This window comes from Carcharhinus amblyrhynchos, chromosome 4 (genome assembly GCF_965287045.1).
Source record: "Carcharhinus amblyrhynchos chromosome 4, sCarAmb.v2.hapA, whole genome shotgun sequence".
NCBI classification, from domain to species: Eukaryota; Metazoa; Chordata; class Chondrichthyes; order Carcharhiniformes; family Carcharhinidae; genus Carcharhinus; species Carcharhinus amblyrhynchos.
This window is the reverse complement of record NC_137327.1, coordinates 14999886-15017251: the sequence shown is the minus strand read 5'-3', so window position 1 is coordinate 15017251 and position 17366 is coordinate 14999886. Positions and strand designations below refer to the sequence as shown.

Genomic DNA, 17366 nt, shown 5'->3' with positions numbered 1-17366 from the left:
AAGTTGTGCAGATTACGTTGATTGACCCAGTTAAATTGCTCCATAGTGTCAGGAGGGGTTACTCGGGTAAATAAACAAGGATTGGGTCTGGGAAGGATTGTCGTTGATGCAGGCCCAATGGGCACTTCAGGGATTCTGTTCTGATTCTTGGCTTCATTTGGCTTAGTAAAATGCCCCATAGCTCTTCATGAAAGTAATTATCAATCAAAGTTTGCACTGAACCACACCAGGAGTATTAAGACCAGCATCTTCGTAAGGGAGGAAAATGTTAAATTGTGTCCGAAAGTAGAAAAATATGGACAAAAGAGTAGAGGAATGTTTAGAGAGGGAATTTCAGAGTTTATGGGCCAGGCAGATTCAGATAGTGTTACCAAGGGTAGGTCAAATGTCAATTGGAGATGCGTAAGAGTTCAAGATGGATGGTGCGCAAGGGGTTGTAGCGTCAGGGAAAATTGCACATCTAGGGAGGAGCAAGGCCATGGGGGAATTCCAAAGCAATTGAGAATTATAAAATTGAGTGGTAGCTGGATGAGGAGCCACTGATGGCCACCGTGCACAAGGATGATGGGGTGTCGATGTGGTCCTAATTGGGGTAAAGACAGCAGGGTTTTGAATGAGCTCAGGTTTAACAAATGGTGGAAGGCTCACCAGGGATGTGTTGAAGTTGTGTCAGATGCGTGTAGAGATAAGAAGCGATCAATATGAGGAGTATTACATAAATTCATTAACATTTTGTCTGTTTCTGTGCACCAGGTGGAAAAAGTTTATGGAAATGCAAGAGACATTGAGTGGGCAGTAAAAGATGCACAGATTTACTTACTGCAGGTGAGACTCTTTATTGTAAAACAAAACGGACACAAAAGCCCTTCCACCTCTTGTTCAAACTGGCAAGAGTTAAATATTTTGTGCTGTCCAGTACAGTCACATGTATCAAGGATACAGATAAGGAATTTGGCTGTACGTCTAATGTACAGGCCCATGATTTTGCAACAATCTCCCACGTGCATTTTGCGCCTTGAAACTGAACAGCGTTCTTTTTCTGTTACTAATTGAATATCCCCGGAAATAGAAGGTAGGATTTTACGACCTCGCACGTCCCAAAACCACAAAATCCCACCCAAAGTCAATGGACATTTCCATCATCTGCTCCTCGCCCGCTCCGAATCCCATGGCAGGCGGGACAGTAAAATTCCTCCCAGAATCTCTTTTTGTTGATGGTGCACCCTGCAATCTGCATATGGAAAATTAACATTAAATGTTTAGTATTTTTGATGGTGTTGACTAATAAGTGATTTATGTTATGTGGTGCATCACCAAACAGTTGGAGAAAGAGACATTGGTGAAGGGGGTGGGGGGAGGTGGTGGTGGAATTCTCCAGTCATTCACGCTAGTGTGGGGTCTCCTGGTCTCGTTGGCAGCGCATCTCTACTTGTGGGATTCATGCCGGTGTGGGGTGAGATCATTAGGAAATCCCACTGACAGCGGCGGGACCAGAGAATCCCATCGCCTGTGAACAGCCTGCCACTGCCAGGAAACATGTGGCTGGAAGGCTGAAGAACTTCCCTTATTGGAATCCACACAAGCTTCCAATTAGGAGCAGGAATAGACAATTCGACCTGTCGAGCCTGGAATGCCATTCAGTAAGATCATGGATGATTTCGCTGTGGCCACAACTCCACTTTCCTTTAACTCTTTGATTTCTTTGCCAATCCACAATCTATGCAACTTAAATATATTCAATGATCTTCCACTGCTCTGAGGGGGTGAGAATTCCATAGGTCAGTGATCTCTAGAAAAGCTATTCTTTTCATCTCTGTCTTAAATGGGAGACCCCTTACTTTTAAAAAGTGTTCACTAATTCTAATCTCTCCCTCAAAGGGACACATCCCTCTAGCATTCACCCTGTCAAGCCCCCTCAGGATCTTGTACGTTTCAATAAGCTCACCTCTTGTCTTTCTGGACTCTAGTCTTTCCTTACAAGATTTCCACTTCATCCCAGGAATCAGGTGAGTCAACACTAGACTGGACACTGTATTCTTGATGTGTTCCTATCATATATGCTTGGCTGAGAGCCTAGACATCTATTAGAATAATGGAACACCTGTCCCCCAAAGGGAATATTGTTTGATTGACAGCTCAGGCTTTCTTATCTCTGCAGTCAAATTGGCGATGTTTGTTAACGTAATTCATATGGTTTCAAGTGCTTGTAGTTTATTGAAACTTGGATGCCTGATACTTTTATCAACTTGTTCAGATTGTTTTTTCAAGCATTGGGGAAATGTATCAACATTTTTAAAACCTTCTCACATTGCACTTCAAGCTATGGTGCAGAAAGTGCACAGTGAGATAATGGGAATGGGAAGAGCCGGAACGAAAAACAGAAATAGCTGGAAAATTTTAGCAGTCTGACAGCATCTGTGGAAAGAGAACAGAGCCAACATTTTGAGTCTGGATAAGTCATCCAGTGGGTCATCCAGACTCAAAACATTAGCTCTATTCTCTCTTACATAAGAACATAAGAAATAGGAGTAGGAGTAGGCCATCTGGCCCTTCGAGCCTGCCCCGCCATTCAGTAAGATCATGGCTGATCTGTCATGGCTCAGTTCCACTTTCCCGCCCTCTCCCCATAACCCTTAATCCCCTCTCTTATCAAAAACCCATCAACCCGCTTCTTAAAAATATTTAGCGAGGCAGCCTCCACCACTTCAACGGGCAGAGAATTCCAGAGATTCACCACCCTTTGAGTGAAGAAGTTCCTCCTCAACTCCGTTCTAAACCGCCCCCCCTTTATCTTGAGGCTGTGCCCCCTAGTCCTACTATCCTTTCTGAGCGGGAAGAGTCTCTCCACCTCTATCCTATCCATCCCATTCATCATCTTATACGTCTCAATGAGATCTCCCCTCATTCTTCTAAACTCTAACGAGTACAAGCCTAGTTTATTCAGCCTTCTTTCTGAGAGATTGAATAGACTGGGCCTGTACTCGTTAGAGTTTAGAAGGCTGAGGGGGTATCTTATTGAGACATATAAGATAATGAAGGGGCTAGATAAGGTAGAGATAGAGAGATTCTTCCCGCTTATAAAGGAAAACAGTAGAGAGGACAGTCTCAAAATAATTGCAGGGGGCACTTTAGAACAGAGTTGAGGAGGAACTTCTTCACTCAAAGGGTGGTGAATCTCTGGAATTCTCTACCCATTGAAGTGGTGGAGGCTACCTCGTTGAATATATTTAAGTCACGGGTAGATAGATTTCTGATAGACAAGGGTTATGGGGAGAAAGCGGGAAAGTGGAAATGATCCACTTCAGATCAGCCATGATCTTATTGAATGGCGGGGCAGGCTCGAAGGGCTAGATGGCCTACTCCTGCTCCTATTTCTTATGTCCTTATGTTCATAGATGCTGTCAGGCTGCTGAAATTTCCCAGCATTTTTCCATTTTTGTTTTGGTTTCAGGTTCCAGCATTCACAGTATTTTGCTTTTTTTGAAAGTGTCAGAGCTTGGCGTAAGGGGCATGGGGGGGATATTGGGGGGAGGTGGAAGGGCAGAACCTGACAAAGGGGCATGAGGAGACATAGGGGGTGGGTGGCAGGAGTTTTAAACATTATAGGAATCTGTTTCCTGACTTAACCTGCCTCCAACCCAAAATTTCCACATCTGTACCATCATCCCACTCCAAGCTTTCCTTGTGTAATTTGCTGGCTGCCCTCAGCCTTATCCATGTCTTTGTTATCCTTTCACCATGCTTTCATCATCTCCCCAATACCTCCTTACATGGTTCAGTGATCAGGGACTGGGCATCGGATACGCAGAGGGGAGTGGGGGGAGGAGTGCTGGTGGGAGGGACATCAGGAGATTGAGGCTGAGGGGAGATCAAGGTGGGTTTTGGAGGGGTGGGGTGGGGTTCAGTGCTGGCCCAAACACGTTTGGGGGGGGGGGGGGACAGCAATTGGGCCAAAGGCGGGGAGAGGGTGGAGTGGAGGTATATATGGCCAGCAATGCGAGAGTGGTGGGGCTAGCCAGCAATCGAGCTAGCCAAAAATCGGAAGGCTGGCAACGCGGGGCTACTGCGCAAGTGCCCATCTCTGTGCTGATAGATTGGCACATGCGTAATGGCCTGCTCAGTGCTATGCTGCTGGCCTCTCCAGCATGATAAGGCCTTGCGCAGTGAATTGCAACATGATTCACGCTGAGGCACTCTGCGGTGCTCAGAGTGCGGGAGATTCACTTTGAAACTCCAACTTAAAAAAAAAATGCAAATTCAACACTTAGAACTTTTTTGGGAGAATCGCCCTAGTTTTGATATTGTCATTGTGGTTTCACCGACGAGATATGGTTTCACTTTTACACCAGTTTGCAAGGTGAGGTGACTCTAACCTGCACGCCAGTCCAACTCGACAAATTGTTGCATTGGAATATCAGAATACAGATGACAAGGAAACAATGGGTTTGCCATATGTAGGCCAGCAGGGCTGCTGCGAGGTGTAGTGCACCATGCTGCCTGTGGACAACATGATAATCATGTTACATCATTTAGTTCTCACAAATCTTATTACTATTTGGCCAAGCAATGTTGTTCTGTCATTCAACAATGCACCATTGTTTTATTTATTGGGATCTTAGAAGTTTTTATTTCATGATATTCATTCACCACTGTCCCCCCACCCCCCCATTGTGTGTCTCATTTCCAACTTGAACATTGTCTGTTGTGGCTGGAGAGGCAGCTCCATGTTTCGCAGTCCCTTCTGCAGTTGGCCCAAAGTCGACTGATGTTAATTTTTTATCAGCCAGGCTCTCTGTTCCACCAGCCGGTCATTTCTTTGCCCTCTATCTTTTCCATGGCCTTCCCAACCTCTTGTCTCCAGTGCAGGATTTGTGGTGTTAACATTTCAAATGGTTTTGAAAGCAAGATCATAGCATCACAGAATCCCCAAAGTGCAGATGGAGACCATTCGGCCTATCGAGCCTGCATCGACAACAATCCCACCCAGGATCATCCCCTGTAACCCCACACATTTACCCTTCTAGATGCTATGGGGTAATTTAGCATGGCCAATCAACCCATCTGTGGCACAGTGGTTAGCACTGCTGCCTCACAGTACCAGGGACCTGGGTATGATTCCTGGGCTGGCCCACCTTGTCATCCTATCCATCGTGGCCCATTTACCCCAGTCATACTCATTCACAAACACAATCAAAAACTACTGAAATGTCCCATTTTCACAGTAACTTCACTACATTATTAATATAAGTCTAGTTTTGACACTTACAAATAAATTTTATACAAAGGTTTTTGCTGTGTTAACAAAGATTTACCAACATAGGGGTGGAACGGTGGCACAAGTAGGTAGCACTGCTGCCTCACAATGCCAGGGACTCGGATTCAGCTCCTGGCTTGGGTCACTCTCTGTGTGGAGTCTCACATTCTCGCCGCGTCTGTGTGGATTTCTTCCGGGTGCTCCGGTTTCCTCCCACAGTCCGAAAGACGTGCTGGTTAGCATTGGCCATGCTAAAATTTCCCTCAGTGTACCCGAACAGGCACCGGTGTGTGGCAACTTGGGAATTTTCACAGTGATCTCACTGCCTTGTGATACCAATAAATAAACTTTAACATGCGCATATTTGGAGTGTGGGAGTAAACAGGAAACACCAAAGAAAATCCGTGCAGACACAGCAAGAAAGTGCAAACTCTCACAGTCCGAGATTCAACAGATGGAGTAACAGAATGAATCATACCGAATTGCAAGACTATCCCTAAAAGAACCACAACAGGCAATTTTTCAAACAGTTACTTCATTACTGGGATTTCTACTCTGGTTGCCAGATACAGGCTTTGTGGAATTAAATTCTGCCAGTGTTTATCTAATTGAACAAAGAACCAAAACTGGAAATTTTGCATCATTTGTTCCAGAGCAGTAATACATTAAGGAATAAATGGTCTGATGTTATTGTTTGTTCATTTTTGAAATCTAGATTTTGCCAATGTGGTCGCTGGGTGGGGATGGGTGGTAGGAGCTGCCACTAAAACCAGCAACCCTCTCAACTGAGAGGGAAATCAATGTAGTTCAGACTGCAATTAGGGGCAGTTCTCTGAACCATGGATATTTTCCAGTGTTGGAATCACTCCCCCACCCCGAGGGACCCTCATAGTTCAGCACTTTTGAGTGTTTTTTTATAGCCGGAATCCTCCAGCTGTTCACTCTGGCAGGATTATCTGGCTCTGTTGACGGCGCGCCCCCTGCTTTGGTTTTTTATACCACTGAATCCCTAACCTTTCAACTCACCCCACCCCTCTGACCTTCCGACTCCACTCTGAATCTCCTGATCCTCTGAACACTCAGGTCTTCTGACACCCACTGTGAGCCTCTGATTTCCCTCTGATCTTCCAATTCCCACCTAACCCGACCTCACCACCCCACCTACCCTAGCGAGCTGACATGCTGCCTACCCTACCCACTCTGCCATCCCCTGTACTGCTCCCCTACCCAGCCGACCTGAGATCATGAGGAATAGGGGCAGGAGTGGTCTATTCAGTCCTTTGAGCCTGTTCTGATGCTTTTCCCTGAGATTGTGGCTGATCTTTTACTTCAACACCACTATCACCAGATCCCTCAATGTTTTTTTTAAGTTTTGTATTCCATCCTTAAAGTTACAAAGCCAATGCTCAGAATGGTGCAGACAAATCCAGATCCATTCCTTGCTTGCTCCAAAAACCAAATTCAAAATCCAATTGAATCCAATTCATGGTGCCCACAAGAGAGACAAACAAGATGATACAAGATTAGGCATTGCAACCCATCTTGGGCTTGATCTGACACTTGATCTTAGCCAAAAGACCCTTAATATTTTTAATATGTAGAAATCTACCAACCTTATCCACTCTATTATCCTACCTACCCTGGCCCGCTTACCCCAATCACACTCATTCACAAACACAATCAAAAGCTATTCAAATGTCCCATTTTCACAGTAACTTCAATACAGTGTTAATGTAAGCCTACTTTTGACACTTGCAAATAAACTTGAAACAAAGGTATTTTGCTGTGTAAATGAAGAATTACCAACATAGGGCTGGTATAGTGACACAGTGGGTAGCACAACTGCCTCACAGCACCTGGGACCTGGGTTTGATTTCTGCATTGGCTGACTGTCGGGGCGGAGTCTATACGTTCTCCCTGTGTCTGCGTTGGTTTCCTCCGGGTGCTCCGGTTTCGTCACACAGTCCGAAAGTCGCTCTAGTTAGGTGCATTGGCCATGCTAAATTCTCCCTCAGAACACCCAATCAGGCGCCAGAGTGTGGTGATTAGGGGATTTTCACAGCAACTTCATTGCAGTGTTAATGCAAGCCTATGTATTACACTAATACATAAACTTTAAATCTGGCAACCAGCACCATAAAAAGGGCAATTTGGAAGACTGGACCAGAAATATGAAACTTTATTGTTGGGCAAACAAAAAATAGCAGTGAAGTGGCATTCCAAGTGTGTTTACCACTCCTTGGATGCCGTGAGGTGGAGATGCTGGCATTTATTTGGAGCTTTCATGAGCTCAAGTTTAGCTTTATTTCAGATTTATTTCCTGAGGTTTCGGAGCGCTGCTCCTTCATCAAGTGAAGGAGCTTCAGAAGCTTGTGATTCCAAATAAACCTGTTGGATTTTAACCTGGTGTTGTGAGACTTCTTACTATTCCTTGGATGATTTTGGCCACTTTTATCCAAAAAGGAGTTTATTATTCGTCATTTACCAATAGAGCAATTTTATTGAATACACGATAGAAAGGGTTTTCTCAGATAGATACAATCCTTTGACAAACAATTTGAACTGCAGAGATATTTGGTTTGAGAAGGAAATGTATTGTAAAGTTTATAGTTTGTTCATGCTCTGCAGTTTCAGAGGAGAGTTCCAGTAGCTACAGGCTAACGTAACAGGGAAATAGGATAATTCATATAACCGATTTCTCAGCAATAATTAATTTTTAATCTTTCAGGCCAGACCAATAACAACATTTTACACTGAGTCAGAGTTTGAGCTGATGCATGAGTTTGACTCTGCCTTGTCCACAGACTACGAATGGTTGACAACCTCAAACATCGGGTAAATAAATCATTTCCTGGTTTCTTCCTAGCAGCGATATCAATGTGTTTATGTAGCCCATCTGTGAATTATTTTATTTAAAATGTCTCAGAGGAAAATAACTCCAAGATCTTCACAATAGGTACTGTAAAATACACGATTAACTGTTTAATATTTGAACTATTCAACCTTTTCCTTGAATTACCTTTCAAACCATCTTGTAGGGTTTCTATGAATGAAATATAGTCAAGCAATGGCTGTGTTACTCAGAGACCCATCAAATTTCAACATACCTGAGCTAGGTTGAATTTATTTCTCCAGACTGGAGGTGGGAAGGAGTCTTCTGATTCTGGCCCTCAGACCTTCCAGGTTCTTTGCCTTTGCTTGGGGTCAAAAACTGTAGCCAGATTGGTTCAAGTCCCGTTAGTCTTTCCTGCATTGTAAAGTGGAAACATGCCCTTCTGGAGATGTGAACAGGTTCCCACACCTTTTGATCTGAAGGAGCTATGGCCAAATGCTAACAGCTACCTGGCCTCTCTGGGCAATTCTCGGGCGTCCGCTAGTGCTAGGGTAATGGTATGGAAAGGATTTTCTTCTAATTCAACTGTGAGACGCAGGTGCTGCTGGCTGGTCAGCATTTATTACCCATTTTCATTTGCCCTTGAGAAGCTGATGGTGAGCTGTCTTCTTGAAACGCTATAGTCCACGTGCTGTGGGTTGACCCACAATGCCACTAAGGAGGCAATTCCAGGATTTTGACCCAGCAACTGCGAAGGGACGGCAATATCTTTCCAAATCAGGATGGTGAGTGGCTTGGAGGGGAACTTGCAGTGATGGTGTTCCCATGTATCTGCTGCCCTTGTCCTTCTAGATGGAAGTGGTTGTAGGTTTGGAAGGTGCTATCTGAGGTGAATTTCTTGCCATCACTTCTGTGCCACTGACAATGAAATGTAAATATCTCTGCCTGGTTCAGGAGGGAGTTTCCCATTAACAATGGAAACGGCAAAGGTACAATAAACCTGACAAAAATATGGCAATGACCAAAATGAAATGTCAATTCTGATTTGCTCGCTACAAGCGCGATTCGACATTCTGAAAATTTCCACCATTTCCTGTTTTTATATGGTGATCTGCACATATCCTTGCAGCCTCTGTACACAGACTTGAGATATTTTCCCTAAGTTTAAGCTGTCACCAGTTGTTCTCTGTTGCTGTGCTATTTTGATGTGGGTATGCCGGCGTTGGACTGGCGTAAACACAGTAAAAAGTCTGACAACACCAGGTTTTAGTCCAACCTATTTATTTGATAATATACTCGCAAGCTTTCGAGGGGTTACCCTCTTCGTCAGGTGAATGGAGAGTATATGCTCTGTCTGAGGCCAGAACTCTCCATTCACCTGACGAAGAGGGTAACCCCTCGAAAGCTTGCGAGTATATTATCAAATAAATAGGTTGGACTAAAACCTGGTGTTGTCAGACTTTTTGCTGTGCTATTTTACACAGGGGAAAAAAAAAATTCTGTTGTCAAACTCAGTGAAACCGTGATAGATTGTTGCTTTGAAAGGAATGTATTGAGTTTTATATTGGATGTTGCAGTGAAATGATGCCGGGAGCCGTTACACCGCTAACAGCAAGCACCTTTGCGAGAGCGGTGGAATATGCATTACAGGTGAGTTTGAGCCAGATAATTGCATTGGGTGAGGAATTTCATTGTTAGAATATTACACTGCCACTATTGAGCTCCAGGTGGTATACGTACTGTTTCTGGAAATAAACCAAAACAAAGAACAAAGAAAATCACAGCACAGGAATAGGCACTTATGCCCTCCAAGCCTGCACCAATTATGCTGCCCAATTGAACTAAAACCCCCTACTCTTCCAGTGAACATATCCCTCTATTCCCATTCTATACATGTATTTGTCAAGACCCTCCCTTAAAAGTCACTATTGTATCTGCTTCCACCACCTCCCCTGACAACGAGTTCCAGGCACCCACCACCCTGTGTAAAAAATCTGCTTCATACATCTCCTTTAAAACTTGCCCCTCAACCTTAAACTTATGTCCCCTGGTAATTCCACCTTGGAAAAAAGCTTCTGACTATCCACTCTGTCCACACTGAAGGAGAATTTAGCATGGCCAACACTCCTAACCAGCACGTCTTTCAGACTGAGAGAAAAAAAATCGAAGCACCCAGAGGAAACCCACGCAGGCACAGAGAGAATGTGCAGACTCCACACAGTGACCCAAGTCGGGAATCGAACCTGGGTCCCTGGTGCTGTGAGGCAGCAGTACTAACCACTGTGTCACTATGCCACCCAGATTCCTTTAGCCTTAAGAGCTATATCTAATTTTGAAGTCATGACCTTGGAGGCTAGATTGTTCTCATTCCAGTCTTCATAGTTCTTGAATTTCTGAATGATTAGCAGGGATATGACTATAGATGATGTTCTGACCTCGCCGGCTGACTAGTTCAGAAGTTATTGCTTTTTTCTTTGAACCTCGTTTAGCAGAAGCTGTCTTGGCCTTTCTGAAGTGACTTCTCTTTCCAGCAAGATTAACCATATTATCATCCCTCGTGTAGAATCATAAATGATAAATCTGTGCAACTGTGTGGACAGATTGGCCAAAAGAATCGTTTATGAAGCGCAAATTCCAACTCTTGACTTTTTCAATAAGTCCTTACTTCTCCATTTCACCTCATAAGTGTTGGCGAATGGCTGGTGTAAAGGTGGACAGTGATGCACATTTTTCTTATCTTGGAGGAAATTCACAGCAAAAAACCTTAAAATATTGGCAAGTGAGGGAGCTTGGCAGTTCGACCATTTGACCATCTGTGTTTCCAGAAAGAACACAAGCTTTTTGAGTCAGCTTGTATACCACTATTTTTGTTACTTTTAAATAAAATTGATTAGCCTTATTCTGTTAAGGACCTGAATTGGAAGCCTTAGGTATATTATGAAGTGAGACCAGACCCCAACATTTTTTTTATTTTGACATTAATGCGACGATAGGATACTTGGCTCCAGTAATTTTACTGACATTCTACTGACATTAGGCGATGGCCTATCGATATTATCACTAAAAAGTAAAGTTTATTTGTCACAAGTCATTTCTAACTTACCACAATTTCAGTTCCAAGTAAGCAACAGTCTCCCCATTAACTTAAACCCCACTTTCAATGTGGCTAGCAAACCCAGGCATACTTACTGTAAGTCAGTGAAGGGAGTCCTGAAGCTGACAGGGAGGCTTTGCGGGGAGATTTTGTGCAGAGACTTTCTAGGGAGACTTTGTGGAGAGAGGGCGAAAGATACTTTTGTCCATTAACACTTCAGTCACCAGCTCCAAAATGAAAAAGAAACTGTTGCTCTGTTGTAAACCCAGTTCTTCCCATTTCTAGCATCACATGATTCTATATATTTAAACAAAAGCTTTCATTCCCTTAATTACAAAAAGGGGACCTTCTCTTTTGTAAACAAGAACGCATTGAGCCTTCTGCTAAATAAACACTGTGCGGTTAAAATGAAATACAGCATTTCAGTTGTATGTGCTCCAGACAAACTGACTGCCTGTAGGAGAAAACCTGAACTTTAAAACATTCTGCAGAAACAAAGAATATATCAATCGCACAGTATCATCATGATTGGCCACTGTGGCAGAGGCCACACAGTGGTGAGCTACATGCTAGGAAAGAATGCATGTCAGTAGCAGCAAAGATTCCTAGAACAATAATGTCATACAATAGAGTTAAGATGGCTATGTTATTGGCAGCAGATGTTTAAAGGTCTGCAGTTTTGAATTTGCACACTTCTTCAATTAAAGGAAGAAAAACGACAACATTGGCTAAATATTCCTGTTGGCCCATTTCCGTAGTTTGTATCCTGCCCATGCCCTCTGTTGTTGAGGCAGGAAACAGACTTACCTGTTGGTGGGGATAGTCTCTGTGTGACCTACGTGTGCTGCCCCTCTTGGAGGGGAGCTGCACTCTTTGGAGGGGAGCTGCTGCTGCTCTGGCCTCAGGCAGGAGTTACACAAATGGAGCATCAGGTAAGAAAGAGAGGGCTCCTACACTTGTAGATATGGCTGTGGAGGCCTTCGCAATGGAGCTGGACAAAATCATGTTTCCATGGGAGTCAGGAAGTCCTCAGGAATCCACCTTTCAAAGGGACTGGGAACAGACTGTTAGAGAGGTCAACACAAAGGGCCTAACCCTGAAATTCATGCAAATATTTGAAAGCAACTATTTTGTTGGACTTGAATAATGATTAATGTTTCATGAATGTTATTTAACTAGGAGCTTTCAATAAAAGCTGGAGGGATTCCTTGTTATTCACCCTATAATTACAAGTACATCGGGATCTGCTGCTCCCATTTGTTTTTCAATCTGACGGTAAGCATTATTTTATAATTTTAAGTGCAAGTGTTTGTTATATATCTTTACTATGCATAATTTTGTGGTAACAGCGTTGGAAATCTAACGGAACATGTATTTAACCTCTAGGTCTTGATTCAGAGAATGCAATTTTGTGATGCGCCAACAGTGGAAAGATTTTGGGTGGGATTTTCCAGCTGTTCTCAGCAAGGGGAACTAAAGTTTAAAGTTTATTTATTAGTGTCATAAGCAGGCTTAGATTAACACCGCAAAGAAGTTACTGTGAAAATTTTGGTCTCACCAACCCACCTCTGTGGTACCCCAGTGGCAGAGGGAAATTCCCATTTGGCAACAGTGGCACTGGAAAGTCTTGTCCAATGAAGTTGGGGTTGGGGTTTTCATAATCCAATCTGGAACCCAAGCAAATAAAAGACCATAACTCATTAAGATATAGGAGCAGAATTAGGCCTTTAGGCCCATCAAGTCTGCTCCACCTTTCAATCCTGGCTGATATGATTCTCATCGCTGTTCTCCTGTCTTCTGTCTGTAATCTTTGATCCCCTCATCAATCAAGAACCTATTTATCTCTTAAAGACACTCAATGACATGGCCTCCACAGCCTTCTGTGGCAATGAATACCATAGATTCGCCACACTCTGGCTGAAGAAATTCCTCCTCGTCTCAGTTCTAAAGGGTCATCCCTTTACCCTGTACCCTCAGATTCTAGTCTCTCCTACCAATGGAAACATCTCCTCCATGTCCACTGTATCCATGCCTTTCAGTATTCTGTGAGAATAGTTTCAATGAGGTCCCCCCCCCTCCATCCCTTTAAACTCCATTGAGTACAGACCCAGAATCCTCAAACACTCCTCATAACGCCAAGCTTTTCACTCCCGGGATCATTCTCGTGAACCTCGTCTGGATCCTCTCCAAGGCCAGTACCTCAACATTCTCCTAGATACGAGACCCAAAATTACTCACAAATGTGGTCTGACCAGAGTCTTATAAAGCCTTGACATTGCATCCCTGATTTTGTATTCTAGTCCTCTCGAAATGAATGCTAACATTGCCTGTTTGGGTACACTGAGAGAGAATTTAACACAGCCAATGCAGCTAACCAGAATGTCTTTCAGACTGTGGGAGGAGATCGGAGCACCCGGAGGAAACCCTTGCAGGGGAGAACTCCCAAGATGGTGCTGGAGCGCGGCGACTTCTTGCGAGCTGTGCCCAGCATATCCTCAAATTTTATATTTTACTCTCGCTCTATGTTTCCAAAGCTCTATTTTAATTCTTTTCTGCCCTCAGAATGGACCATTGGAATGGACCTACCTCATATTAAGTTGATCTTTCTCTTCACCCTAGCTATGATTGTAACACTATGTTCTGCACTTGTCTGTTCCTTCTCTATGTATGGAATGTTTTGTCTGTATAGAGCGTGAGAAACAATACTTTTCATTGTTTACTAATACATGTGGCAATAATAACTCAAATCAAATTGTGCAGACTCTGCACAGACAGTGGCCCAAGCCAGGGATTGAATGCGGCTACCTGGCACTGTGAGGCAGCAGTGCTAACCACTGTGCCACATGCTGCCCCTACTAAATACTCACCAATTTCTTTTGTCATCCTGAGAGAAGTGTTTCTCGGGGATCAATTTGCAGCTTGCTGTTCCCCACCCCCCTCCCCACCCCAATATTTAACTGGCATTGCTGATTGGCTTTTCATTGTAGAAACCACCTGATTTTCCAGTTCATCAGTTCTGGCAATTGCTGCCGTGGATCTGCAACGCCACTTATACTTGGTGACAAATTGAAAATAAAACCCATGATTTCCTGCACTAACATAATATTAAGCCCTTTGGAATGGCAGAAGTTTGGACTTTTCAATTGGTTCAGTGCCCTGAGTGTCTCATTTTCCCCAAAGCCTCAGGTGCCTTTTTTAGAAGCTTTGTTTGTGTCTTGTTTCTTTTTGTTTCAGCCACTGGGCTCCTCACGTTGAGAATGTGGGTCAAATTGAACTTCACCATTGGTTAGAAAAGACCAAACGACTCTTACTAAGGGAAAGGCAGAATCATTAACATAGAAACATATAAGATGGGAGCAGGAGGAAACCATTCCGCCCTTCGAGCCTGCTCCTACCTAACGTTTCCTTAAATTGGCGCAAGTACTCAATTCTCCAGCTGACGACAGGAGCCGATTTCAAAGTGGCCATGGAGTATTGTCCAAGTGTGGGCTCAGTTTCAAAATTGCGATTCCAGCTTGGAATCCAGGATAGTTTAGCATTTTCAAAGGGCTGGTTGGCAAAAGAGAACAGGAATCTTGCACACTACCAGTTATTCATTCCTTTAATTCCCTTTGAGACCTGTTCCGATGCAAATCAAATTTTTCATGTTTTTTTTTCCCCAACAAATCCAAGCTGTGTCGTCCATGTCTGGTCCAGCACAGCTCCTGGGGGAACCCAAGCAATTGTCGTTTGTCTGTGTGTTGAAACAAAGTTTAATGGCCCAACAAGTGCAGGCCGAGCACTGCGCCGTACCTTGGTGTCCATGACAACTTCTGTTTGAGTTCCAGCTGCCACCTCCTGGAGTTGCTCGCTGCCTCTAATTGGCCCCCGTTCTTTGCCTCCTGGCCAGTTTGATTGTTCAAGTTTTAAATCTTTGTTCCAGAAGAGAAGCGACTAAGGTGTAGGGTTGCGAATTGGAATTCATCCAGATATCAGGATCCCAAATTCTTTAAAATCTCAGCCCCCAAGTAAATAAAATTATTTGGAGTGCTGCATCTCCTTTTGAAATGCTCAAACCAGTTGGCATTCTGCAAAATCAAGTATTGAAAATAAAAAGATTGAAGGATGGACTCCGATATGTATCAGACTTTGTGTTCTCCTCCACCTGTAGATTTGTCAGTGGGGCAGCTCGCAAAATCTGGCGGTTGGCCTTCCCGCCATCAATCATCCACCCCCAAGCTGTATGGAATTTGACAGGTGACAGAGGACACCTAATGGCCTCATGCCATCCCGCTGCTAATTTACCCACAGTGGGGCAGGTCCATGCCATGTGGGTAACCTAGAAGCTGCATGGACTAGTGTCAAGTAAGGAAGAGGGGGGGTGGGTCACCGTTTTGCAGGACCCTTGTTTCCATCGGAGATGCATCCCTAAGTCACAATGTTCTCTTTACCCTTTCAAAAATGTCTCCATCGTGCCCCCCCCCCCCCCTTGCATTTCTCGCTGGCGCTTGCTGGAATGACTCTGGCAATCGTCCCCTCCTCCCCTGACCCTACCCACCCCCCCATCATCTACCTTGATGTCTGGTTCCAACAATAGGACTATCTGCAGTCCCAGTAGTGACCATTGCTCCCACCTGGCACAACTGCGACCACAGAGATGCAGCCATCTGATTTGCTAGCAACTCTCTGAGGTGGGACTTGCTGTCCCTGAGGCTCTGAAATCCGCCCTCCAGCCTATTGATGGTCAACTGCTGTTAGAAGATGGCAGGGTAACCATTCTTCCTCTGACAGGTTCCCCAATGAAATCCATCCCAAGTTGTCCTTCAACAGTCCTGCCCAGACTCAGAACAAATTGAATCATGATGTTTTGACTGTATTCATTAAAAACTGAAAATGCAGTACAGTTAAGATTCGACCAGTACCTGGGTATATTTTCCATCTATCGACAAATATTCAGCCCATCGAGAGACATGTTCCAATCACTCAGCATCTGTGGCTGGCTGATGGGTTCAGAACAAATTTACCTCGGCTGATTTACACAAATTAAACTAAGTCGCTTATGTTCAGAAAAGATATGAGTACAAACTTCATATGCTAGCTGATAATATTCTCTCATCTCTCCCTGATCCATACCCAGATCTGGAGCTGAGGCCGGGATTTTTCTGTAACTGATGCACAAGCTATTCAAACCGCTGTTGACATAGAGGGGATCTTGAGTCAGACTATTGGTTGTGGTATTGAAAGAAGGGTTGCAATGCCAAAAACATCAACTTTCAGCTGAGACTTTACACCGAGGCCAAACTCAGCTGATCTCTCAGCTGGATGCAAACAATCCCATGGCACTATTTCAAAAAAGAGTAAGGGGCTTAGTGTCCTGGCCAATATTTATCCGTGAATCAACTTCACTAGAAAAGCTTACTGGTTATCATTACATTTTGGGAGTTTGCTGTGGCAAATTGGATATCGCATTTATAGCATTACAATAGTGAAGGAAAGTTTATTTATTAGTCACAAGTAGGCTGATGTTCACACTGTAATGAAGTTACCATAAAAATGCCCTGATCGCCACACTCCGGTGCCTATTCGGGTCCAGTGAGGGAGAATTTAACATTGTCAATGCACCTAACCTGCACATCTTTGGACTATGGGAGGAAACTGGAGCACCCAGAGGAAACCCACATAGACAGAGGGAGAATGTGCAAACTCCACATAGAATCATAGGAACCCTACAGTGCAGAAAGAGGCCATTTGGCCCATCAAGCCTGCACCGACTATAATCCCACCCAGGCCCTACCCCCATATCCTACGCATTTACCCGCTAATCCCTCTAACTGATGCATCTCAGGACACTAAGGAGCAATTTTAGCATGGCCAATCAACCTAACCCACACATATTTGGACATAGACAGTGACCCAAGCCGGGAATTGAACCCAGGTCCCTGGCGCTGTGAGGCAGAAATGCTAACCATTGTGCCACATTTCACGAAGTATTTCATTAGCTGTAAAGCACTTAAGATGTCCACTGGTCATGATATTTGCTCTGTATGTATGTCTTGCTTATTCTTCTAAAGGAACTTAAGGCAAGATGGCTTGTCTATGTGTTAACAAAGACTTGGGGTGCAATCTTACCACCTGTTCATACCATGCTCCCACTGCAGTGAGATTGGGGAATTTGGCACCCAGTCAAATCCCCATTCACTGCAGTG

General features: G+C 44.1%; 1 protein-coding gene across 1 annotated transcript in view; it reads left to right on the top strand.

The window, feature by feature from the left end:
• LOC145341794 (rifampicin phosphotransferase-like) overlaps positions 1-17366 on the top strand; it is a 175706-nt gene that overhangs the window by 102060 nt on the left and 56280 nt on the right. Inside the window, exons 19-22 of the mRNA XM_080186727.1 lie at positions 754-825; positions 7983-8089; positions 9665-9737; positions 12361-12456. Coding sequence (XP_080042853.1) covers positions 754-825; positions 7983-8089; positions 9665-9737; positions 12361-12456 — 348 coding nt within the window. The remainder of the gene's footprint in view (positions 1-753; positions 826-7982; positions 8090-9664; positions 9738-12360; positions 12457-17366) is intronic.